The sequence below is a fragment of the Myotis myotis genome, unplaced genomic scaffold (genome assembly GCF_014108235.1).
Source record: "Myotis myotis isolate mMyoMyo1 unplaced genomic scaffold, mMyoMyo1.p scaffold_m19_p_6, whole genome shotgun sequence".
Taxonomy (NCBI): Eukaryota; Metazoa; Chordata; class Mammalia; order Chiroptera; family Vespertilionidae; genus Myotis; species Myotis myotis.
In genome coordinates this window covers 56,405,972-56,432,660 of record NW_023416368.1, presented here as the reverse complement: position 1 = coordinate 56,432,660, position 26,689 = coordinate 56,405,972, and the positions used below count along the sequence as shown (strand labels likewise).

The 26,689-nt window shown below is 37.5% G+C and overlaps 1 protein-coding gene across 6 annotated transcripts in view; it reads left to right on the top strand.

The window, feature by feature from the left end:
* LRBA (LPS responsive beige-like anchor protein) overlaps window positions 1–26,689 on the top strand; it is a 559,344-nt gene that overhangs the window by 66,731 nt on the left and 465,924 nt on the right. For all 6 annotated transcript variants that reach the window (XM_036315411.1, XM_036315409.1, XM_036315413.1 and 3 more), the window contains 11 exons: window positions 1,478–1,586; window positions 1,895–2,047; window positions 6,747–6,915; window positions 9,346–9,425; window positions 10,741–10,803; window positions 11,930–12,027; window positions 20,636–20,728; window positions 21,885–21,993; window positions 22,413–22,494; window positions 24,747–24,870; window positions 25,173–25,365. In XM_036315411.1, coding sequence (XP_036171304.1) covers window positions 1,478–1,586; window positions 1,895–2,047; window positions 6,747–6,915; window positions 9,346–9,425; window positions 10,741–10,803; window positions 11,930–12,027; window positions 20,636–20,728; window positions 21,885–21,993; window positions 22,413–22,494; window positions 24,747–24,870; window positions 25,173–25,365 — 1,273 coding nt within the window. The remainder of the gene's footprint in view (window positions 1–1,477; window positions 1,587–1,894; window positions 2,048–6,746; window positions 6,916–9,345; window positions 9,426–10,740; window positions 10,804–11,929; window positions 12,028–20,635; window positions 20,729–21,884; window positions 21,994–22,412; window positions 22,495–24,746; window positions 24,871–25,172; window positions 25,366–26,689) is intronic.

Here is a 26,689-nt window from a genome sequence, read left to right as displayed (position 1 = left end):
CCTGAGGTGGACACGCTTGGTGCACCCCTTTGTGGGCTGTGTGCACCATCTTGTTGTAGTTAAGCCTTGATTGCTGTTGGTATTACTGGGAGGAATTGACCACCAGGCCAGTTGGCTGTGAGGACCAGCTGTGCCTATAGTGGAAGAACTGCTGTGCTGGAGACACCCTTATGGGGCAGGACTTGCTTCAGTGGGGCTTTGGTGCTGAGTCTGCCCCTTGAGTGTGTCTCTTATGGATGTGAAGAGTTTTAATCTGGTATGGTCTCACGCTGATCACTGGGTACACTGGCTCTTGGATTTCCAAGGAGGTGCAGTCAGCCACTGACTGAGGCCACCCAGCAGGAGCTACAGAGAGATCTGCAGATTCCTCCTCTTTGTTTGGAGTTTGGAAGTGCTCAGATGAGGCCCAGCTGTGAAGCAATGGAAGCTGCTGTAGAGCCTTAGGCCTTCTTTTGGAATCTTTGGCACTCTTTGATTCAGCAGCAATTTGTTAGGTTTTAGATTGCAAAAGAACAGGCCATTCATTTGCAAAAGCCTCTGCTTATCGCATAGGCTTTGGGTTGTAAATTGTGTGGGGTTGTAAATTGTGTGGGGCGGGGTCTCAGGGAATCACCAGAGCAGAGCAAACAGCAATGGCTGCCAGTCAGCCCTGCCTCAGAGAGGTCCCCGGGTCTCTGTGTCCTATGGCCCCGTGCAGGAACAATGATTGCTGCAAGCACCTCTGCGAAGCTGCCCTTGTGTTCCTGTCCTGATGCCAGACAGTTCAGTGTCTCCCCATATGAGTCTGGGTCCTCAGAGTCTCACCTGGAACTGGAGTTCAGAGCAATTGGGAGTTTGTATCTCCCTCCCCATTGAAAAAGACAACAGTGTACCCAGTTGCCAGCCCGTTTCCTCCCGTGCCTCTCTGTACCTCTGCCCTTCCGCACCTCCACACCTCCTACCCGTTTCAATGCGCTTTTCTCTTTCCTTCTAGTTGTAGAACTTCCACTCAGCCAACCTTACCATGGTTCTGGATGATATCCGTTTTGTCTTTTAGTTGTAGTTTTGATCTGGTTGTGCATAGCAGCAAGCACAGGTGTGTGCCTATGCCGCCATCTTGGTTCCTCCAATCCTAACACATTTTGAGGATTTCTACCCTAGTCTGTTTGCTCCATGTATCTTTTTAAATGCCTTTATACACTTAATGTTCGCCATTTTATTGGTTTTGGTCATTACTTATTTTTCGTGCATGTTTGTCATATTGTTTCTAAGTAATTCACTTATTTACATGTTTGTGATACAATATAGGAAATAAGTATTTGAGTAAATCCTAATTACATTAAAATTCTAGTCCTGGAATAATGTTGAGGCAGTCTTAGTAGAACTTATATTTCCTTGAAATAGAGATCTTTTATTAAGATTTATCTATCTAACTTTAAAAAAAAAAAAAAACCCACACTTTTTTTTTTTTTAAACCATAGTCTTTTTCTTATTCCAGTTCAACTTTGCTGGCTTTTATCATGGAGTTGTTGAAGAATTCAATTGCCATGCAGGAGCAGATGCTTGCCTGCAAGGGCTTTTTGGTAATAGGATATAGTCTTGAAAAGGTAAAGTATGAAATGTTTTTTACATGTCTGATTCTTAATTTGTAGCCCATGACTTGGTCTTCGAAGTGGCTGAGAAACTGGGTCTGCAATGGTTTCCAGGTGTCTCTTTGGTTATGTAGAATTACCTAAATTAAAATGTTGTTTTTACCTTGCCCCCCATTGCTTTATGAAAGAAAAGTTGTTAAGTCTTATGTCATCTTTAACTTAGAGCATAGCTTGTGGGGCAACATTTTTCTGATATTAGCAACTTTTAATTTACTTACCTTGCCTTGTGATGATAGTGACCTTTGAAATCCCTTGCCTTGCAGTCTTCCAAATCCCATGTCAGCAGAGCAGTGCTTGAACTTTGCCTTGCATTTTCAAAATATCTGAGTAATCTGCAGAATGGGATGCCCCTACTTAAGCAATTGTGTGATCACATTCTTCTCAACCCAGCTATATGGATTCATACCCCAGCCAAGGTAATATATATGTGTATATTGACTTGTTTTAGTGGCTTCAAGTTTTTATACTTGAGTGATAAATGAGGATTTTTAAAATCCTTTTGTGTGCTATTATGTAAGATTTCTGTGGAGTTCATTTTTGACTAAGCATATTTTTTTAAGTTAAATTTGTAAGTCAGTATATTCTTTCTTTTATTTACAAGGAACATTAATATTTTTTAAAAACCGCTATAATCTTTATTTTCTGGTGTTATATCAAATAAAATTTTATTTCAGAAAGACTTTAAATTACTAAATATGAATCAAAGTTGGACAGTTCCAACTTTGTAATGTTTCTATAACTACATTCTGTTCTATTGCAAATATGTGTGTGTATATATATTAGTATATTTATATATATATATATATATATATGTATATTTTTATTCCTTAACTCACTGTGCTCTCTTTCCCTCTTCTTTACACACATATCCCTTCCATCAACATGATGAATTCCTCAGGTTAATTGTTACAAAGCAGCTGAAATTTCACCCTTATTTGAACACTGGTCTCATTTAATCATTTTAATCTCACATTAATTCAAATTATTAAATAAAATTATATTTAGACACAATTTGTTTAGTACTGTAACAACAAACCAATTACTTATAATTGTACATATGTCAATTTGTGATAAAGTATATAAGTAAAACCTTTGATAAATTCTAATGTATTAAGTTGTCCTAAAAATATTAAGCAGAACTTGAAACAAATTTTTATTGAATTGCATAATTGCATCTGTTTCATCTGCAGTTTTTGTTAGAAGCTGTATTATTTCAAACCCATTAATTTTCTCTCTGCCCCCTCCATCTCTCCCTTTTGGTCCATTTGCAGTGTTTATCATTGTTTAGAATGGCACATACTTATTCTAGTTGTCAGAAAAAAATATCTGCAGACTTTTTGCTTTTTCTAGAGGCATAGTATCTTATTTTCAGCTGGTCTTTTCAAATGATAAAGAGAAAAACAGCTGCTGACTCTGATTGCCATTTGGAAATAATCAAAGGAGGCAGCTGGAGGTTGTAGCTTTTTATCTGGGGGTTCAAATTTGACCCTTTTCTCTTCTGTGACCCTTGTTCTTATTTCTTTACAAGGATTGTTTCAAGTTACTTTTTAAACTTTTACTAGATACGTCTTTGTCTTACTAAACAGCATATTTGTAAGGTTTGGGGTCTCTTTTGATGTGGTCAAAAAGACTGTTATTAATACTAAGTTGTAGGCAAATGTTTTAAAATTTTTATTATATCATTCCCTTAAGTTCCCAGTATTATTACACTCAGTTTGTTACCTTTTTCTTGTTAATAATTTTCTTTAATTTCCTCTTTAGAATTTGCAGTTGATTTGGTAATACTAAATTTTTTCTTTTAGCTGTCTGCTTTTTGTATCCATGAGGGGTTATATCTACTTTTGTTTTATTAGAAATGTAATTATAACAAAGGCTAGATCCAAAGTTTGTTTGACGTGAAGGTCATACAATCTGGGTGAGGGAGGAACTTTTTAAGAAAAATATGAGCCTTGGTCAGTGTGGCTTAATGCTTAGAGCATTGGCCCTTGCAACGAAGGATCACAGGTTTGATTCCTGATCAAGGGCATAGACCTGGATTGCAGGTTCTATCCTGGCTCTGTTCTGGGTGCATGCAGATGGCAACCAATTGATATGTTTCTCTCACATCCTCACATTGATGTTTCCCTCCCTCCCTCCCTCCCTCCCTCCCTCCCTCCCTCCCTCCCTCCCCTCTCCCCTCCTTCCTCCCTCCCTTATACTCGAAAATCAATGGAAAAATATTCTTGGGTGAGGATTAACAAATAAAAGAAAAAGAATATGACATAATGCATATACAATTAGATTTAGAGTCTTGAAGGAACCTGTATGGATGAGTGGGCACAGACTTTAAGCTTTATTAGCTTTTTGGTAATTTCACCTCTGATTACTGATGTTGAGGGGGTGAATGTATGAATCAACCTTTGATTTTGGAAAAGGATGCTCACAGTGATTTATAATATCCATTTATCTTTGATGTGCTTAGCTACAGTCTTTTTAATGTCCTCTCTAGAGAGATGGATTTTCTTGTATACAGTAGTCCTTCACTTGATGGCTGCTTTATGCTGGGCATATGGAATCAGTGTTGAACAAGACAGATCTAATTCCTGCCCTCATAGAGTTCAGGTCTGATGGGAAAGGTAGATGTTAACACATAATTTGTGAGGTCATTAGATTATATAATGAGTGAATGAGGAAAGGTTTATTCATAATTAACATATGAATAATCTTGAGATCTCCATTCTTATCTCAATATGCTATTTAATTCTATCCAGTTTTCCATGTTTTTGTCACTTTTTGGCCAGAATTACTGTATGCTTTTAACATACCACTCTCATCAGGTCATTTCTGAGCCTTTAAACGTGTAATGGTTTCCCATTGTTTTCAGTATAAAGTAGTCCCTTTTCTAGCATTAAGTTTTCAGGCCAATTCTCCTTTGTAGGCTTTCTAGCTTAAAAACTCAGTTATCTTCAAAGGCTACACAGATACCAAAAACATATACTCGAGCAGTGGTTCTCAATCTTGGTTGTTGATAGAATCAGGAGAGGTTTTTAAAAACAAAAGCAAGAAAAGAATCCTATCTCCTTTCACCCTAGATTCTGACTTAATTGGTGTGAAACAAGGCCCAGACATCAGTATTTTTAATATATGTGCTGTTGAAGCGAGCACCAGGCTTCAGTATTTAAAAAAAAATGTTTTCAGGTATTTTAATGCAGTCAGGAATGAGAATCATTGTTCTAGATCAGTGGTTCTCAACCTTCCTAATGCCGCGGCCCTTTAATACAGTTCCTCATGTTGTGGTGACCCCCAATTTCATTGTTACAAATTGAACATAATTAAAGCATAGTGATTAATCACAAAAACAATATGTAATTATATATGTGTTTTCCGATGGTCTTAGGCGACCCCTGTGAAAGGGTTGTTCGACCCCCCAAAGGGGTTGTGACCCACAGGTTGAGAACTGCTGTTCTAGATCTAGGGGAACCTTTCGTATCATTTACCATTATTTTCTGTTTGAAATTTCTGTCTACCTATCCTACTCAGCTTCAAAGTCTACCTTAGTACCTACTCTATTGAAGGTTTTGTTGACTATTTTAGCTTATCCTATAATTTCTCTGTCCTCTAAATTTATAGTATTTAATAGCCCTATGCCACTCATTTTGCAATTAATACATATCGCCTCATAACCTCTTTTGTTGCAGTGGGTGTCTTTATGACCTTTAGTTTTTCACTTAAATGTGTGTGTATTTTTTAAATCTTAACTGCCATCATATTTCCATAATGGAGTGCTCTGCATATAGTTGGATCTAAATATTTTCTGGATGACTGAAATAGCATGGTTAAGAATTTGAACCTGTCACAGAAAGTGTTAAATAGCTTCAACAACAGGGAAACAGGTCCTATTTGTTTGAGCAGCAGTAGCTACATCAAAATAATGTTATCTTCAGCAAATCAGTGGATTACAGTGTTTTCTAAACTATAATCATCTAAGCCTCAGTGTTAAGTGGTTCAGAATCTGCCACTCTTTACCTTTTATGGTTAATGATTGACTCCCTATTTATTTAGCCTTGATTGTTTCTGTATCAGGCATCTGGATGATAGGCACCTAATTTTCTCTCTCTAAAGAAATTATCAGGTATTTTGTAGGGTTAAAAATGAAAATGCCTTCAATGTCCAGGGAAGGTAACATAAATGTTCAGTTGTACACGACCAGGAGAGTTTGGTCTTTGGCCACGGGGAGAGTATGTAAATCCTACTTTTAAAGTTGTGCAATTTACAAGGTATATCCAGTGGCAATGAAATGAAAAATTCTTGATTTTGTCATTAGAATAGAGCAAAAGTAGTCCTTATATGTTGTTCTAAGTACTAGAGTGTAATTATTGGTGAATTTTAGAGCTATAATTTGACTGAAATCTGTGTTCAGTGGTGGGGCACCACTTATATTTTTTCTGTTTCTCACATATTAAGAACTTATATTTTGAAGTTAATAAATTCTTGTGTTTTTATTTAGACTGTTTATTTAGAAATAAACCTAGTAGAATCTTTCCTAATTGGAGGACAGGGATGATAAACATGTGTACAGACTTTAATGTTATGATTACAATATTGGTAATAATAAGCAGAATTCTATTTTTCTAATAAATATTTCTTAAGGTAGACTTTACATGTTTCTATATGGGTTTGTTTCTTTTGACTTATCTCTACTTTTATTTTTAGCTACCTCTACTACTTTTTTTCTCTTTTTTGAGTTATTCTAGCTTCTAATTTTTTCCAAAACAAAGAAAATTTCTAGATTTTAAAACCACTATGCATAGCATAAGTAGAAATTTTATTATAAAGAAGTTATACATGCTCATGAATAATTGCTGATTGTTAAGTAAGAATCAGTTTTTTCTTCCCCATAGAACATTAGCACTGCAGAAATTATAGTTGGGGTGTTTATAATTCTACTGTTGTATGCTTGCGTGTGTACATCAGTGGATATGTGTTATATTTATTAACATGGAAGTTATTACCAAGCTCAGCATCTTGCATTGTGGAATAATACAGTTTAATTAAAGCGGACTGAGGACATTAATTGGAAATGGGTAAAATGCTGGTTTGCTCCTTTGATTTAAGCTCTTCATTTTCATCCTCTAGGTTCAGCTAACACTCTACACTTACTTGTCCACTGAATTCATCGGTACTGTCAACATATACAATACCATCCGGAGAGTTGGAACAGTGCTCCTCATCATGCATACACTAAAGTACTATTACTGGGCAGTGAATCCTCAGGATCGAAGTGGCATCATCCCAAAAGGATTAGGTATAGCAGCTCTGTCAATGTATTATGCTGTATATATGGCAAATCAGGATTTTATTTTCTTTTTTAACCAATAATGTTACAGTACTTTGGAAGTTTTTCTAAATTTCATCATGGTAAAATTTTCTTTTAGTCTGTTGATTATATTGATAGTTTGTCCTAAATCGTGGTTACCAAAGGTTAATAACTTATTACTTTTATAAAAGAATGCTACTTTTGCTGGTGTTGTCTGGGGAGCAGCTATGACTAGAATGATAGTTTTAGGTCACTGAAAATGAGAAGAAAGTCTACATTAGCAACTGGTATTGATGCTCCTGCCAATTGTCACAATGAGATAATTGAAAACAGTATTTTTTTGCAGGGGGAGATGGAGATTTCTTGCAGAAGTAGGGAATATCTGCTCCTAATAAATAGTGTAATGAAATCACAACATTTCAGTAATTATTTTCCTGTATAATCAGGAGACTAAATTACTGGAAGAATAGTATTCATTCATCATTTCAGGAGTTCATGGAAGGGTTCAAAATAAAAATTTTGGCAATTGGTGGCTCTTTTGTTTTTAAGTATTGCAAAACCTCCTTCAAACTGGCTTACATCGTAATAGGGAGTTAATAAGGACATTTAAGCAGGCAGTTTTAGTAAAACTTGGCACAGGGGTTCAGAGGATGGCCCTGGGACCCAGTTCTCTTTTGGCAGTTTTCACGTATTCTCTCCTTTGCTAGTACCAAGCAGCCACTTCACCTTCACATCGTCACAACTTCAAGTCCAGCAAAAGAGCATCCGCCTGCATTGAGCATTGCCAGCAAAAGTCGCTTTCATTGTCTTTTTTTCTCATTGGCTCTGATTGCATTGTGTGCCCATCTGTGTAGCAGGTATTCATCAGATTGATCCAGACATTGAGGCCCTTCCTGCCTCTGAAACACATGATCTCAGAGTGAGGATGGTGTCAGTCCCTTAATAAAACTTGTGGTCTCTTGCTTGAAATTGGAAAATGATTGCTGGAGAGTCAGACCACATATATTCTGATTGTACTGAAAGGGCTGTTCAGTGATTTACAAAGATGAGGCTTTAAATTTGTACAGTACTTTTTAAAATTTCTGTTTTTGAAAAATTTGATTTGAGGGAGGGAGAGAAGAAGGGAGGGAGGGGAAGAGACAGAGAGAGAAACATTAATGTGAGAGAGATACATTCAATGGTTGCTTCCTGCACCCCACTGGGGATGGAACCCACAATGTAAGCATGTGCCCTGATTGAGAATTGAACCGGAGGCTTTCCGGTGTATGGGACAGCATTCCAACCGAGTCACACTGGCCAAGGGTACAGTGCTTATTTTTTTTTTTTTTTTTACCCCTTTCAAAATAAACTTGAATTATTCTCAGATAATATTCTGTCTGTAATTTAGAAAGCTGTGAGGACATACAGAAGTAATATGATCTCTTTGAGCTGGCAAGTTTGTGGTAGATCTAGAACTAGGTCATAACTTCCTGCTGACTCTTTCATGGTGCTGTAGATGTATCATATACTGTCCTGGGCATTGGTATTATGTTCTGGCCTTGATTTTATAACTGATTAGTGACCTTGGGAACGTCTTAGACTTCAAGTGAGAGAGCTGGACAAACTTTATGATTCTATTGTAACTCTGTAACCTATTCTTTGGGAATTGTCATGTGGAACAAATTTTAAATAATTTTCTTCCTCTTTTAATTGACCTGTTCAAGGTCATGGTGGTCCTATGCTTTGGTGGTCTAGGAACCAGTTGTAAATAATGATTAGTGGGGGAAAAATTGTAGAAAACAGGTACTCACTTAGGATCTCAGAACAATGGGTATTTGGTTTCAAAAGCTTTCTGGGAATTATATGTTTGAGACATGAAAATTGACTTTAATGTGAGCCATGTGTGACCAAGGACTGGCTCAAGAAGAGGAGATGTCAGAGGTGGCCAACATAATGTTTAACTTCTTCCTGAATGATGCTGTGTTGAGTTATACTTCTTGAGATTTTTGTATTAGCTTACAACAGTGCTAAAGTAGAGAAAAGTTTTTTCCATACTAAATTCACATAACAGTTTGGATTTTTCCACTTTTTGTGTGTGTGTGTGGTAAACTTATGTTGTCATAGTGTCATTGTAAGTCTTTTAAAACAAAATATAAGTGCACGTTATTATGGAATACTAATTTTATTACCTCATTTTTATGTTTTGAGATTCCTTTGACATTATTTAAAAACAAACTTCATGCTAGTTTCAGCATAACCCAATTTGTTCATTTGGAGTATTATATATGCAGTTGCTTATGAGATTGAATGCTTGTCTTTCTTTAGGGCACTGACCTTTATGTTTTTTATAATAAGTGGAAACATTATTGGAAATGTGAATTTTTTATAGTTAGCTTTGAGGTATTTGAAACACTAAATGTGTGTGTGTTTTTTTTAAAGATGGACCACGACCTACTCCAAAAGAAATACTTTCTCTAAGAGCATTCTTATTGATGTTCATCAAGCAGTTAGTGATGAGGGTGAGTTCACTTTCTTATCCTATAGCATTATAGCTTGTGTGTATTTTAACTTACAATTTCAGATAAAATACATTCTTGGTTTATTTGCTCTGTTATTAGGGTTACACATTGGAAAATACTTTGAAAAATATTTGTATCTATGTTTGTTTTCTGTTCACCTTTCTTGGGCATATAGGGATATACATTATTGCAGAATCTGAGATAGATAATTTTAATATATGGTATATGAATTTCTGTAGGAGTTCAATTGTATTCATTCTTTCATTCAGCAAATATTTACTGTTTCTAGTTTCTCTCTGGTACTGCTTCATGCAGTAGTCAACAAAGCTACACAGGGAGGTTTTATTTTTAGGAAGTTCCTTATAGCTGACATTTAGATTTTGAGAAATGATTTTCCTATATAAATATGCTAGGTAGTTCTGTCAGGCTTTAGAAATAATTATGTTTTGACCCATTTCATTCTACTATAGAGTGAAATTGAGTATTATTTTTAAGGAAGGTGTTTTGGTTTTATTAGACAGCAATATATAAATATATCTGTTGCCCATTTTTTATTCAATATTTTCCTATATCATTTTATTTCTTGTTCTTTACAATTTAATGCTTTATTAGCTGTCACATAATATTGTGGTAAGTTGATTTAATACATATTAAATTTATATATATTTAGTATATATTGCAGAATCAGATACATTTTTATTTATTAAAAAGTTTATCCCTTAAATTGAACTTTTTTTTCTTTCCTGATGTGTTTTTGCTTGTTACCTAATTTTCGTGCTTATTTTTTTTAGATTGCAGGTTACTTCTATGATTAATAATTGATAGACTAGGTTAAAAATTTTCATACTATATTCATTTAAAAGTCCAGTGTTTTTACCAGTGAAATTACTACTCCATTTTTAGTGCCTAACATTTTAATTTGGTAATTTTAGAAACTGTTTCTTTCACTCTCCAAATTTAATAGAAAAAAAAATAGAAAAGTTATCTTTTGTATTTAGAGGACTGATGGGTATGGATAATACATTTTTAGTTATCATTAGTATTGCTAGCTTACTTGAGGATTCTGTAGCTTAACTAGATAGGTTACCATATAAGGTGAGGAAAGCAAATACTGATGTCAGACCTCTTTTGACCTACAGTCTTGAATTTTGCATGTCTTCATGCATCTGTCAGTTTATATTTTAAATTTAGATTCTATATTACATTATCTTTTTATATTTATAGCAACTGACTATGTTGACAAATCTATATGTAAAATTTTTATCAAAAAATTTTTATATGCAAGTTTAAGATACTTATAATTATGTTTTTAAAGGATTCTGGAGTAAAGGAAGATGAACTACAGGCCATTCTTAATTACCTACTCACTATGCATGAGGTAACATTTGAATTTTATATTTTGGGATTTTTATTTTTTGAAGCTGTATTACAGGCTTTTTTAAAGTAAAAAAGTTAAATCTTTCATTAGTGATATACATATTATGGGGAATAAATGTATTATAGAACTAAATCTTAGCAACCTTCATATAAATAGCTTTTATTACCTCAAGAGGGCTCAGAAATATCATGAAAGAGTTTAAAAGTGTTAAAGTTAGAGCCCAGCCCATGTGGCTCAGTGGTTGAACATTGATCCATGTACCAGGAGGTTACCAGTTCGATTCACATGCCCAGGTTGTGAGCTCAATTTCCAGTAGGGGCATGCAGAAGGCAGCCTATCGATGTTGATGTAAAATGACTAAAAGTGATTGGAATTTTAAATTCATAGCACAGTCTTCCTATTGATTTTGCATGTTCAAATACTGTTAAGTTAAACAACTCATTTGTAATGGTATTTAAAATGATGTGATTGAAAAAGAGAGTGATATATCTTTTTTTCCATTATTATTTTTGGTTAATCCTCACCTGAGGATATTTTTTCCATTGATTTTTTTTTTTTTTAAGATGGAAGGAAGGGGGTGAGGGAAGCGGGAGGGAGGAGAAACAGAGAAACATCTGCATGAGAGAGAGACACTGATTGGTTACCTCCTGCATGTGCTCCTACTGGGGCCAGGCATCGAACCTGCAACCCGGGTGCTTGCCCTTCACCAGGAATCAAACCTGTGACCTATGGTGAATGGGCTGATGCTCTAACCAGCGACCAACACCAGCAAGGGCTTTTTTCCTCTATTTTTTAGCACTGGGAAAATGTAATACATGTCAGATGTAGTCTAATAATCTGATTCAATGTGTTTTAAATAAGTACATTTTTGTGGTGATGAACATACAATATAGTGTACAGATGATATGCTGTAGAATTGTGCGCCTGAAACCTGTAAAATTTTGTTAACCAGTGTCACTCCAGTAAATTCAATAAAAAGGAAAAAAATTAAGTAAATTTTAGAAATTTGAATTTCTTATAAAACATTCATTTTAAATAATTTACCTTACATTATAATTGAAATTTCTATTGTTTTAGAAGTATTTAGTGTTCATATAAGTTGTTTTTTTTTCTAAAATGATTTTAGGATGACAATCTAATGGATGTCCTACAGCTGCTTGTTGCTTTAATGTCAGAACATCCTAACTCTATGATACCTGCTTTTGACCAAAGGAATGGGTTACGGTAAGAGTTTAATATATCAAGAATTTTAATGTTTAATATCAGATATTAATTGAGAGATGATAGAGTCTTAGATATGAAAAGTATTACTGGATTTTATATTTTAAAATGAGTTAAGATATAGGAACTTTTCATTTTCTGTGCTGCTTTTTGAAGAAATCTTTAATTGTACATGCTTTGTTACTACTTAAATTTGAAAAAATACATATATATTTAAAAATCAATATATTTTTGATTTCAGACAGGAAGAGAAAGGGACAGTGAGATAGAAACATCAATGATGAGAAAGAATCATTGATCGGCTGCCTCCTACATGCCCCATAATGGGGATCTAGCCTGCAACCCGGGCATGTGCCCCGACTGGGAATTGAACTGTGACCTCCTCGTTTATAAGTTGGCGCTCAACCACTGAGCCACACTGGCCGGGCCTAATTTTTGAGGGGAGATTAGGCAAATCATTCTGTTATTTTGTATAATTAGTGCTATTATTTAGCTACTAGAGGCCCGGTGCATGAAATTTGTGCACTTGGAGGGGATTCCCTCAGCCCGGCCTGTGCCTTCTCACAGTCCGGGTGCCCTTGGAGGTATTCCTTAGGGCTGCCACAGAGGTGGGAGATGCTCCCGCCACCACCACTGCACTCGCCAGCCATGAGCCTGGCTTCTGGCTGAGCAACGCTCCCCCGGTGGGAGCGCACTGACCACCAGGGGGCAGCTCCTGCTTTGAGCGTCTGCCCCTGGTGGTCAGTGCACATTATAGTGACTGGTGATTCTGCCGTCAGGCTGAAACCAGCTTTCCGACATCCCCCAAGGGGTCCCGGATTGTGAGAGGACACAGGCCAGGCAGAGGGACCCCACTGGTGCACGATTGGGGCCTGGGAGGGATGTGGGAGGTTGGCCAGTTGGGAAGGGACTGTGGGAGGGCTCCAGGGTGTGTCTGACCCGTCTCGCTCAGTCTTGATTAGCTGGACCCCAGCTGTAAGCTAACCTACTGGTCAGAGTGTCTGCCCCCTGGTGGTCAGTGCATGTCATAGTGAGCGGTTGAGCGGCCTTAGCATATCATTAGCATATTATGCTTTGATTGGTTGAACAGACGAACGGACACTTAGCATATTAGGCTTTTATTATATAGGATTGAAGAACAAATTGTTTAGTAGCATTATCTTCAGGTTTTAGAACAGTAGTATTTTACTGTGGTCTAATAGAAGATCTTTGTCATCTATACTAATAAAAGGGTAATATGCTAATTAGACCAGATAGACCAGACGTCCTTCCGGACAAAGCTACGGTGGCGGGGCTGAGGCAGAGGTGGTTAGGAGAGATCAGGCAGGCAGGCAGGCAGGCAGAGTGGTTAGAGGTGATCAGGCTGGCAGCGGAGAGCAGTTTGAGATGATCAGGCAGGCAGGCAGAGGTGGTTAGGGGTGATCAGGTAGGCAGAAGTGGCTAGGGGCAATCAGGCAGGCAGGCAGAAGGGTTAGGGGCTATCAGGCAGGCAGAAGAGCGTTTAGGGGCGATAAGGCAGGCAGGCAGGCGAGTGGTTAGGAGCCAGCAGTCCTGGATTGTGAGAGGGCTGTCTGACTGAGGGATTGGGCCTAAACTGGCAGTCGGACATCCCCCAAGGGGTCCCGTATTGGAGAGGGTGCAGGTTGGGTTGAGGGATCCCCTCTCCCCCGTGCACGAATTTCATGCACCGGGCCTCTAGTCTATTTATAATAACACTATCTCCACCCCCAGTCCTCATTTTTTTTTTTTTTTTAGTCTACTTGCACTGCCATAACAAAGTATTATAGAGTAGGTGACTTAAACAACAGAAATTTATTTTCTCACAGTTCTAGAGATCGGAAGTCCAAGATCAAGGAGCTAGTAGGGTTGGTATCTAGTGAGGGCTCTGCCTTTTGGTTTCAGATAGTCACCTTCTCACTTATATGTTCATTTGACCTTTTCTTTATGTGTTTATGTATGGAATCAGGGACCCACTCATAGGATTTCATTTAGTCTTAATTGACCCATCTCCAAATACAACACTGGGACTTAAGGACTTTAACATGAATAAGGGGTGGGCACACATTCAGTGCATAACTGTTATCAGCAAAACAGTACTTTTGTTTTCATGAGAAGGTTTTGGGCCACAAAAGTTTAACAACTATTTTGCTGGATGATCAGGTATAGTAACTAATTTTAATGACCTAGTTATAATAAATTTCACCCATCAATTCTCTATTATAAATTCTTTATTTGGGTACCTTTCTCTGATGACATATGATTTGGAGCATATTTTCATATGCTTATTTGCCATCTGTATATCTTTTTTGGTGAAGTATCTATTAAGTTATTTGGCCTATTTTTAAATCAGGTTGTTTGTTTTCTTACTGTTGAGTTTTAAGAGTTCTTTGTATATTTTGAATAAGTCCTTTGTCAGATGTGTCTTTTGTAAATATTTTTTCTCGGTCTTGTCTTCTAATTTTCTTGATGTTGTTTCTGGCAGTAGCTTTTAATTTTAATGAAGTCCACTTTATTTCTTGTTGGATCGTTCTTTGGTGTTGTATCTAAAAAAGGATCACAATTCCCAAGATCATCTCAGTTTTCTCCTGTGTTGTCTTCTAGGAGTTTTATAATTTTGTATTTTACATGTAGATTCATTTTGAGTTAATTTTATGAAGGCTAAGGTCTGTGTCTGGATTCATTTATTTGCACGTGGATGTCCATTTTTTTCATCATTTGTTGGAGTATCTTTTTTTTTTGTATTGCCTTTGCTCCTCCCTTATCAAATTGGTTGACGGTATTTATGTGGGTCTCTTTCTAGGCTTTTTATTTCTGTTGCTTGATCTATTTGTGTAATTTATTTTTTGCAGGGGGGCAACACTACACTGTTGTGATTACTATAGTTTTATAGTAAGTCTTGAAGTCAGATAGCATCGGTCTTATAATTTTCTTCTAGGCTTTCTATTCTGTTGCTTGATCTATTTCTGTACTTTTTTGGGAGGGGGCAATACTATACAGTCATGATTACTGTAGTTTTATAGTAAGTCTTGAAGTTAGGTAGCATCGGTCTTACAATTTCCTTCTTCTCTTTCAATATTCTTTTGGCTACTCTGGGCTTTTGCTGTCCATATAAACTTTAGAATGGTTTGTCTATATCCATGAAATAACTTACTGTGATTTTGATTGGAACTACATTGAATCTATAGGTCAGTTTGGAAGAATTGAGCTCTTGAGAATATTGATTGTTCTTATTCATGAACATGGATTTTCTTTTCATTTATGTAGTTCTTTGATTGTGTTCATTATTTTTGTAGTTTTCCTACATAATTTTGGTTGATATATATCTAAGTATTTCATTGTTTTGTGTGCTAATGTAAATTCTATTGTGCTTTTAATTTCATACTACAGGCCTGGTGCATTTCGTGTACTGGTGGGGTCCCTCCGCCTGGCCTGCAGGGATCAGTGGACTCCACGCCGGCACAGCCCGGCCTTACCTGCCAGCTTGTCGGGCTCCAGCCCGCTGTCCATGTCAATCCCGCACTGCGCGAAGCAGCAGGCGGCCAGGGAGGAGCCCGAGCCCAGGGGTGGGCGCCGCTCATTCCGGCCCCCCTGCGCCTGCTGCTGCCGCTGCCGCAGCAGCTCAGGTGCACTTGGGGAGTGTCAGCAGGAGAGGCTTGCTGCTATAGCTGCTCACCAGCCATGAGCCCGGCGTCTGGTGCCCGTCTGTCAGCTGAGCGGCGATCCCACTGTGGGAGCGCGCTGACCACCAGGGGGCAGCTCCTGTGTTGAGCGTCTGCACCTGGTGGTCAAAGTGTGTCATAGCTACTGGCCGGTTGTCCTGTCACTTAGGCTTTTATATATATAGACTAGAGGCCCGGTGCACAAAAATTTGTGCACAGGGCGGGGAGGGGGGTCCCTCAGCCCAGCCAGTGCCCTCTCTCAGCCTGGGACCCCTTGGGAGATAACGACCTGCTGGCTTAGGCCTGCTCCCGGGTGGCAGAGGGCAGGCCCAATCCCTAGGTGCAGCCCCTGGTTGGGCTCAGAGCAGGGCCGATTGGGGAGTTGGGGCGCAGCCCCCTGTCATGCACAGAGCAGGGTGTATCGGGAGGTTGCGATGCCACCCTCAGTCACGCTCAGGGTAGGGCCAATTGGGGGGTTGGGGCACCGCCCCCTGTCACACTCAAGGCAGGGTTGATGGGGAGGTTGCGGTGCCACCCCGTCATGCACAGAGCAGGGCCAATCAGGGGGTTGGGGCGCTGCCCCCTGTCACTCACAGAGCAGGGCCCATCAGGGGGGTTGGGGCTTCGTACCCTGTCACGCACAGAGCAGGGTCAGTCAGGAGGTTGGGGAGCTCCCCCCGTCACAGAGTAGGGCCGATAAGGGAGTTGGGGCACCACCCCCTGTCACACACAGAGCAGGGCAGATCAGGGGGTTGGGGCGCCGCCACTTTCACAATCAGGGCAGGGCCGATAGGGAGGTTATGGCTCTACCCCATCACACACACAGCAGGGCCCGTGGGGGGGGGTTGGGGCGCCGCCCTCTATCACCCACAGAGCAGGGCCGATCAGGGAGTTGGGGTGCCGCACGCTGTCACACACAGAGCCGCAGGGCGATCAGGGGTTGGGGAGCTCCCCCCTATCAGGCACAGAGCAGGGCTGATCAGGGTGTTGGGGCGCCTTCCCCTGCTACGAACAGAGCGGGGCGGATAGGGAGGTTGTGGCCCCGCCCCCTGTCACACACAGAGCAGCAGGGTGATCAGGGGGTTTGGGCACTGCCCCCTGTCACGCTGATCCCGATGCCAGGAGGCCTCGCGGCTCCGCTGATCCCGGTGCTGGGAGGCATATTACCCTTTTACTATATAGGATAGAGGCCTGGTGCACGGGTGGGGGCCGGCTGGTTTGCCTTGAAGGGTGTCCTGGATCAGGGTGGGGGTCCCCACTGGGGTGCCTGGCCAGCTTGGATGAGGGGATGATGGCTGTTTGCTGCTGGTCACACACCCTTCAGTGTGGGGGTCCCCACTGGGGTGCCTGGCCAGTCTGGGTGAGGGGCTGAGGCTGTTTTCAGGCTGGCGGGTGACTGAAGCTCCCAACTGCTCCTTTTTTTCTTTTTCTTTTTATTCTGGGCCAGCTTTAGCTCTGGCTCCAGCTCTGAGGCCTCTGCTGCTGAAAGCAGGTATCTGGTTTGTTTGGGTTCTATAATCGAAACACTGTATCAACTCCAGCTCTGAGATCCTGGCTCGCTGAAAGCAGGTTTCTGGGGTTTTGTTTAGCTTCTATATTCGTAACTATGTTTCAAACTGCAAGCTCAGAGGCCGGCGAGGCAGGCGGGGAATGTTGGTTTCCTCCCTCACTGAAGCAAGCAAGCCTCATGTTAGTTTCAAGCCGCCTGGCTGCCAGCCGCCATCTTGGCTGGCAGTTAATTTGCATATTGCCCTGATTAGCCAATGGGAAGGGCAGTGGATGTACGCCAATTACCATGTTTCTCTTTTATTAGATAGGACTAGAGGCCCAGTGCATGGGGGGTGAGTCCCCTCAGCCCAGCCTGCACCCTCTCCAGTCGGAACCTCTCAGGAGATGTCCGACTGCCGGGGATCGGGCCTAAACCGGCAGTCGGACAGCAATCGGACATCCCTCTCACAGTCTGGGACTGCTGGCTCCAAGCTGCTCAACTGCCTGCCTGTCTGATCACCCCTAACTGCCCCCCCTGCCAGCTTGATCACCCTAACTGCCTCTGCCTTCTGGCCTGATTGCCCCAACTGCCCCCCCTGTCAGTCTGGTTGCCCCCAACTGTTACCCCCTACACCGGCCTGGTCACCTCTCACTGCCTCACTCTGCCAGCCTGGTCACCCCTAACTGTCCCACCCTTCTGGCCTGGTCGCCCCTTACTACCCTCCCTGCCAGCCTGGTTGCCCCCAACTCCCCCCCCCCCCCGGCCGGCCTGGTCACCCCAAACTGTCCCCCTCTGCCAGCCTGGTCGCCCCCAACTGCCCCCCTGCTGGCCTGGTCGCCCCCAACTGCCCCCCTGCTGGCCTGATAGCCCCATGCAGCCAGCTGTTCATCATTTGGTTGTCCCTCACTAACCCCCCTGCTGGCCTTGTCGCCCCACACAGCATGCTGTTTGGTTATCCATCCGGTTGTTTCATTTGTGACGGCCCCTGGCTTTTTATATATTAGGATTACACTTGTTCATTATTCATATATAGTCTGTCTTATATTAACTTTGTGTTATATGATCAGTAATTTTATTTATCTGTTCATGTGATGGGTTACATTAATTGATTTTCAAATGTTGAACTAGCTTTGCATATCTGGGCAAAACCTTACTTCGTCATGATATAAATTCTTTTAATACTTTTTTTGGATTTGAATCTTTTTTTGAGGCTAAAAAAAAATCTTTGTTGAGGGATACTGGTCTGTCATTTTCCTGTAATGTCTTTTTCTGGTATTGGTGCCTCAGAGACAGGTTAGGAAGTATTCTGTGAAGGATATTGTAGAGAATTGATTTAATTTCTTCCTTAAATGTTCAGTAGAATTCACCAGTGAACCCATCTGGCTCGGTTCTTTCCATTTTGGACTATTATTAATTACTTATTTAATGTCTTTAGTAGATATAAGCCTATTCAGATTATCTACTTTTTCCTTCTGTGAGTTTTGGCAGGTTGTGTCTTTCAAGGAATTGATCTCTTTCATCTAGGTTATAGAATTTGTGAGCATTGAGTTGTTGATAGTATTTTTATTATCCTTAATATGCCCATGGGATCTGTAGTGTTATCTCCTCTTTCATTTCTGGTATTAGTAAATTGGGTCCTCTCTTTTTTTTCCTTAGGTCAGCTAGAAGCTTATGGATTTTCTTTAAAGAACCAGTTTTTGGTTTTGTTGATTATCTTTATTATTTTATACTATTTCCAATTTTGTTAACTTGTATTCTATTACTAATTATTTACTATTACTTATTTTAGATTCAATTTTAATCACTTTTTCTAGTTTCCTAGGGTTGATTACTGATTTTCGTTCATCCTTCTTTTTTAGTATATGCTCACATAGCAGTTATATCCAATTGATTGATGATATTGTTGAATTTATCTATGTCCTTACTGATTTTCTGCCTGCTGGGTCTGTCCATTTCTGAGAAAGGGATATTGAAGTCTCTAGCCATGATAGTGAATTCATCTATTTCTCCTCACATACTTTTACACTTTATTGTTAGGCATACACATGTTAAGGACTATTATTTCTTCTTTGGAGGATTGCATGTTTATCATTATGTAATTCCTTTTTTTATCCCTGATAACTTTCCTTATTTTGAAGTCTGCTCTGTCTGAAATCAGTATAGCTACTTTTGCTTTCTTTTGATTAGTGTTAGCATGGTATAGTGGGGCCTTGACTTACGAGTGTTCTGACTAACGAGTTTTTTCGAGATATGAGCCATCTTTCGTCCGATTTTTTGCTTTGAGTTGTGAGCTAAAATTAGGGTTATGAGCCAGCTTCAGATACCCCACCGCTAGTTGGCGCAGCGAACGTCACAGTGAACACCACAACATCAGCCCAGCATCACGTGTCTCACTCGTTCACTTTAAGATTTGACATACGAGTAATTTGAGTTACGAGCTCTGTCACAGAATGAATTAAACTTGTAAGTCAAGGCCCCACTGTATATTTTTCCTCACTTTTAATGTATGCGTGTCTTTATATTTAAAGTGGTTTTTTTTTTAAATCCTCACCCAACGATATTTTTCCCAATGATTTCTAGAGAGTCGAAGGGAGGATGGAGGGGGAAAGGGGGAAAGAGAGAGAGAAAGAGAGAGAGAGGGAGAGAGAGAAAGAGAGAGAGAGAGAGAGAGGAAGAGGAAGAGAAACAGGAACATGGATGTGAGAGACACATCAATTGGTTGCCTTTTGCATACACCCCTACCAGGACTAGGGAACCTGCTACTGAGGTACATACCCTTGACTGGGAATCGAACCCTCGACCTTTTAATTTATAGGTGGACACTCTAACCTCTGAGCCAAACCAATTAGTGTTAAAGTCATATTTTTTTAAGACAATTTACATATATAAAAGCCCAAGCTACCATTACGACTGAACGACCAGAACAACCGGTCGACTGGTCGCTATGACGTGCACTGACCACCAGGGCGCAGACTCTCAATGCAGGATCTGCCCCCTGGTAGTCAATTGCGCTCCCACAGTGGGAGCCCCGCTCACCCAGAAGCTGGACTCATGGCTAGCGAGTACAGCTGTGGCGGCGGGAGCCTCTCCTACTTCCTTGGCAGCTCTACCAAGTGGTGGCAGCAGCGGCAGCAGAGCTGCACCTGCCCTGGCTGGGGCTCCTTCCCTGCCACCTGCCACTTTGGCACTGCTACATCCCTCTTGGGGATGGTAGGACCTGGATTGCGAGAGGGCGCAGGCTCGGGTGAGGGACCCCACCCATGCACGAATCTGTGCACTGGGCATCTAGTAAAGTGGTAAGTGTTTTAAAACGTTATAAATGTATATTAAATTCACCCATATCTTGAAATTAGATTTATAATAATATGAGTATGAAAAAATTTAGACATATATACATATGTATATTTTAAATCTTTTGAATACAATCCTCAGAGTATTTTTTTCTTAATTTTAATTCATTCAGGGTAATCTATAAACTTTTGGCATCAACAAGTGAAGGCATCAGAGTGCAAGCTCTCAAGGCAATAGGCTATTTTTTAAAACATCTGGCCCCAAAGTAAGTATGCATGAAATTTAAAATGAACTGTAGAATATTACTTACTTATTTTACAAAAAGTAGTCTCTTTTGTTTAATTTTGTTGATAAACTATTTAAACATAATCTTGTTTCTACACATTAGAAATAAAGGAGTAGCAGTATATTGTTTGTCTTCTATGACACTTATTTGAATTTTTCATTTGTTTTTGTTCATTATGGGAACACATGTATAAATTGAATTCTAGATACATTGGAAGACTTCATTTCAGTTGACTTGATCATCGTTTGCTTTATCTGTACTACAAAACTGCCATATTAACCTGGGTGTTTGCCACATAATGTGTTCTGCTGTATGTATAATTAAAAACGAAAACTTCCTTATTTTTAGTTGAATGTGGACATTTTTATTTTACCTGTAGTTCCTTGTACCAGGTTTATTATGAAAATTAACAATTTTCGTGGTAGAAAAGTGTTGTTAAACTGTGGTTTTTATGTTGAATCCCTGGCTGCCTGTAAATAAAGTTTTATTCTAACACAGTCACAAGAATTTATTTGTTTATTACCTATAGCAGTTTTCATGTTACAACAGCAGTGTTTCGTTGTTGCTACAGAAATTATATGGCTCACACAGTCTAAAATATTTGCTATTCAGCCATTTGCAGAAAAAAATGAACAAACTCAGGTATAAAATTAAAATTTACAATTCAGTTTCTGAAGAATTTCTTGGAAGTTTAGTTTTGGTATATTTATTTTCACGCTATTAATTTTCTTAATTTCTTATATTTCTTTTGCCTTTTTCTCCACATTGTTTTTCTACTTAACCTACTTACTGGGTTTTAGATTTTCATCCACAGTAGAGGTTATTAGCTCAGTACTGACAGAGAATAGCAACTAGTTAATAAATAATTGCCCTGAAGATTTTGGTGGAGATTTTGGCTATGTTGTGCATAGTTAGTTTTGCAATTTTTAAAACTTTAGCTGTGATTATACTGTAGTTTGTATTTCTCTCCTTAAAGATTTTATGGCCTTACAAGTTCGAGGGTGAAGAAAATTGGGAGAGTTACTGAGTTGGAATTGTTGGTCATGTGAAATACATTTTCGTGTCTCCTTCAACATACATACTAAGTAGTGGATAATAAGACTGCGTTTGATTATTTCTTTTTGTGTCATCACAGAAGAAAAGCTGAAGTCATGCTTGGACATGGATTGTTTTCATTGTTAGCTGAAAGACTCCTGCTTCACACAAATTTAATCACAATGACCACGTATAATGTCCTGTTTGAGGTAGGAATGTAGTTAGAATTTAATTTTACTAATTTCTTACAATAAAAATGCTTGTATAATGAGTTGATAGTGTATAAATGAAATAAGATCATTTAGGTTTGATGTACAATTTTGAAATTAGTTATATAGAAATGAGATGTGGCTGCATCTTAATAAATCTGTTATTATGTGAATTATTAAGCATGTGGTCTTCTTTTTTAAAGTATTTCTTCCATTGTATCGAGTATTTGGTGTCTCATTTTATGATTAAGTAAAAATAGAGTTATAATGTTGAAATAATTTAATATAATGTAGAAGGTATTTACCATGATAACATTGTACTATTTAATTAACATTGATAAGTGTTGTACTTAAAGTTCATTAATGGGGATGGTAATACAGTGATAATGATAATACAGTCTATTGTTTTACTTCTGTAGATTCTCATAGAACAGATTTGTACACAAGTGATACGTAAACAGCATCCAGATCCTGATTCTTCAGTAAAGATACAAAATCCTCGTATGTATTTAATATACTTTTTAAAAATTCGTTTTTGATTGCATAAGTTTAAGATGTTCAACTTAATGATGGTTGGTATATGTATATAATCTGAAATGTTTATCACAATGAGGTTAGTTAACACATCTATCACTTCATAGTTAGAGATAATTTTGTGTGTGTATGTGTGGTGCAAATGTTTAAGATCTCTCTTTGCAACTTTCATATATTCTGTACAGTGTTGTTAACTGTGGTCATTGTGCTTTATATAACATCTTCAGAGCATGGGCACCCTATAACTAGACATTTGTACCCTCTGAGTGAACACCTTCACTCCATTTCTCCCAGTTCCCTTTTTTTTTATACTTTTAAACTATGAAAAACCTAAGGTTAATATTGTTGAAAACACATTAAAGAATATTTCATTACAGGCAGTGATACAACATTAATTTTATTTGTGTTTGATGTTGAATTTATCTTCAAATTGACCTTAGGTTATGTGGAAATGTTTATATAGAGATTTTGAAGAATTATATGCATAAGATCTTGATTTAATGTATGTTCAGATTTTCAGTAAAGTTTTGATTGCACAATTTAGTTAAATTACATGAACCATGGAGATGGCTTTCATCTTAAATTACTGTCAACTTAAGAATACTAAATTTGAAATAGAAAACTGCCTACTTTATTGTTTATGAACTTAGTCTACTTAACAGTTTTTTCTTTTGATATTTAGAATTTTTAAGTACCTATACATTTTCATCTTGGTTTTTAAGATTATTGACATTAAAATAACTGGTTTGTGGATTTTTGAAATCTAATTACTTTTTGTGTGTTAAATTGTGTTTGTGGTATTCTATTTTACTACCCGTTTTAAAAAAACATGTATCTGAAGTTTAATTTTTTTTAGCCTTCAGGGAGAAAATCTTGAAAATATAACATAATGTAATATAATATAAAATATATTTTCTGTGTTTATGGGGAAGATGACTTACTTAAATAAGAATTTTAGAGTATTATTGTCTACATAATATACTATCTTAGAAAAGACATACTTGGTGTTTAAAAACATAGGCTGCTTGACTTTCAGCCTTGTCTATATGTCATGATAGTTTTGTGACTTTGGGTAAATTACTTTGATTTCTGTGTGCCTTAGTTTTCTTATCTGTACAATGAGGGTAATAATAGTATATAGCTATCATTATATAACGATTAAATGTGTTAATACTTGTATTTTATTAAAACAGTTCCTCACAATAGTATATTCTAAAACTTAGTGGCTGTCATCATCATCATCATTATTTTAATTATCGTTGTCATTGTAATCATTGTTTAGGTAAAGAAATTTTGGATTTTCATTAGAAGAATTAAGATGTTATTCCCCAAATATGGTTAATTGTATGATAAAGTATCTTTATGTTTGATAATTTAAACTTAGTGCTTCAGAACCACCAAAAACCTGAGCAAAGGCTGGCTTAGAATTTCTAAATTTTTAATGGGGTAAAACTTTGATGTATTTAATTTAAAATTCAGTGTTTTAGATGTTTTGTTTTTAAGTTATGGATTTAAGCATGCATTTTAAAGAATTTATTTTTTTAAAGCTTAATGTAAGAAATTTAGGCACCAGTGTCACCCCAATAAATTCAATAAGAATTAAAAAGTTATGTTAAAAAAACTTAGACCATTTTGTTTAACACCACTATATAGTAGTTTTATTTGTATTTGTTCAGGGTATTGTGTAGGTTTTAATTTCTTTGGGTTTTTTTTTGTTTTGTTACTAATTTTACTTTTAAAACTATGGAAGAAAAATCTTGATATCTTTTAAAATTCATGATGATAAAGAAAAGGGTATGTGCATACCATAAATTTTGTTGAAGAAGTTGAGAATTTATTCTCTTTTTCTGAGATTTTAGATTATAGGGTTGTTTTATTTTTTAAGATGAACTTTATTAATTGGCAGAGATTAGGGAGAGTTGTTAGTAGTTTTACCATTATTTAATTGTTCATAATTTAACTTCATTCATTATAACCTTTTAAAATTCAACTTTTACACATTGTAGTTGTGGTATTTAAAAACATTCTTGTTTATGGATGCTTGCTAATGAACATAATGTCATTCTCAACAGATTATGATTTTTTTTATAACATAAAAGAGGATGTTTTTAGTAGACATTTATATCAGGGAAGTGAAACATTCCAATATATGGATGATATTCCATTAAGAAAATTTTCCAGTGTTCTGGTTTTTTACTGATTTATGAATTGTCTTACAGAGATACTAAAAATAATTGCAACCCTCCTTCGAAATTCTCCTCAGTGCTCAGAGAGCATGGAAGTTCGCAGAGCTTTTCTTTCTGACATGATTAAACTTTTTAATAACAGTAGAGAAAATAGAAGGTAAGAATACGAGAAAGTATTTATTTGCAGTCTTCAAGTACAGCTTTGAATAAGCCCATTTGTTCTAAGAAAAATTGCTTTAAAAAACACTGTGAAATGAATTTTCCATATGCTTTTGTCATTAAGGGCATATAAGTAATATACCATATAGTTAAATTGAGCTTTCAGTACCACATTCTTTAATTGTTTTGAATACGTAGGTAAAGGTGGATGTTTTAGTTATTTTGTTCTGAACTTTTTCTTTTTAGAATTCTTTCAGATGATTTATTTTAAGTAATTCAGTATCCTCTTATAATTTTCAGGAGCTTGCTACAGTGTTCTGTGTGGCAAGAGTGGATGCTTTCTCTCTGCTACTTTAATCCTAAGAATTCTGATGAGCAGAAGATAACAGAAATGGTGTATGCCATATTCAGAATTCTACTTTACCATGCAGTCAAATATGAGTGGGGTGGTTGGCGTGTGTGGGTAGACACCTTATCAATTACGCATTCAAAGGTAAGTTTCTTTACGAAAGACTATTTTAGCATTTTAAATGTCTATAATTTTGAGTTTTACTCATTTAAAATCAAGGGAAAAAAGGCAGATTATCCCCTGAAAGTGAAATGAACAATTAAAACAAGGAATAACTAAAAATAAAGTATTCACAATTTCTTCAGAAACAAAAGTTTTTCCCCCAAATGTTATTTTTATGTGTGCTTAATAAAGTGAAACCTCATGAAACAGCATATTTTCCAGTAAATGTATTCTGATGTGGTACTTCGAATTTTATAGTGGTTTAAAACTTTTGAACACAAGATGGCGTAGTATATTCAAAGATGAGAGGTTATTGCTCTGTGTAAAGTGGTTGAGTAAACAGAAAAGCTCTGGCAAATGTTTGCGTTCTGGTCATGTTTCAGCCAGTTAAAAAATTGGTTTGGAAAAATTTATTTTTTTACCTTAAGCCACTGTAAGTTATTTATTTATATATATATATATATATATATTTATATATATATAAATGCTATATATAAATATATTTGTTTAAAATTTTTAATGAAATATTCTAGATGCAAAAAGGTATAAGGAATAATGTACCTATTACTATTTATGAAATTGGGTTTCCTATCCCATTTGATTTGTATACCATTGTTAGATTCCCATCTCCCTCACTAACATGAATTTGGTGTTTTTATTATTTCTGTCTTATTTTTAACAACATATATATTACTCTAAACAATTCCATTTTTTCATGTTTATGTTTAACATAGTGATACCATATTAAATGTGTTTTTCTGCAACTTACTTTATTTACTTACTGTTTGAGATTCATTCATATTGACCTGTGTGGTAGTGTTCATTTTCTCATTTGTATTGTATTCCATGTATGAGTTTACCCATTTAACAGTTGATGAGCTTTTTTGATATATTCTGTATTTATTTGGAAGTTTCTCTTTATATTTCTAGAAGTGGAATTGCTGACTTCTATGATGTAGATTTTGAACATTATAATTGAAATTCTTTCCCAGTGGTGTATTAGTTTACATTCTCAACAGCAATAAGTTCTCATTGCTTCATATTTTCTCATCACTTGGTATGGCTGGAGTTTTAAAAACTTGCAGAGTGGGTGAATTTTAAATGCTATACCACCATAATATTAATTTGCATTTTCTTGTTTTGTGGGAGTTCTTTATATATTCTTGGTCATAACCATTTACTAGTTATGTTTATGAATGGCTTCTGGCAATTTGTGGCTTATCCATTTCTGGAATATTATGTCATTTGTCTTCTGAGGAAATTTTACATCTCATATAATGTAAAATTTATTTCTTTTATGGCTTAT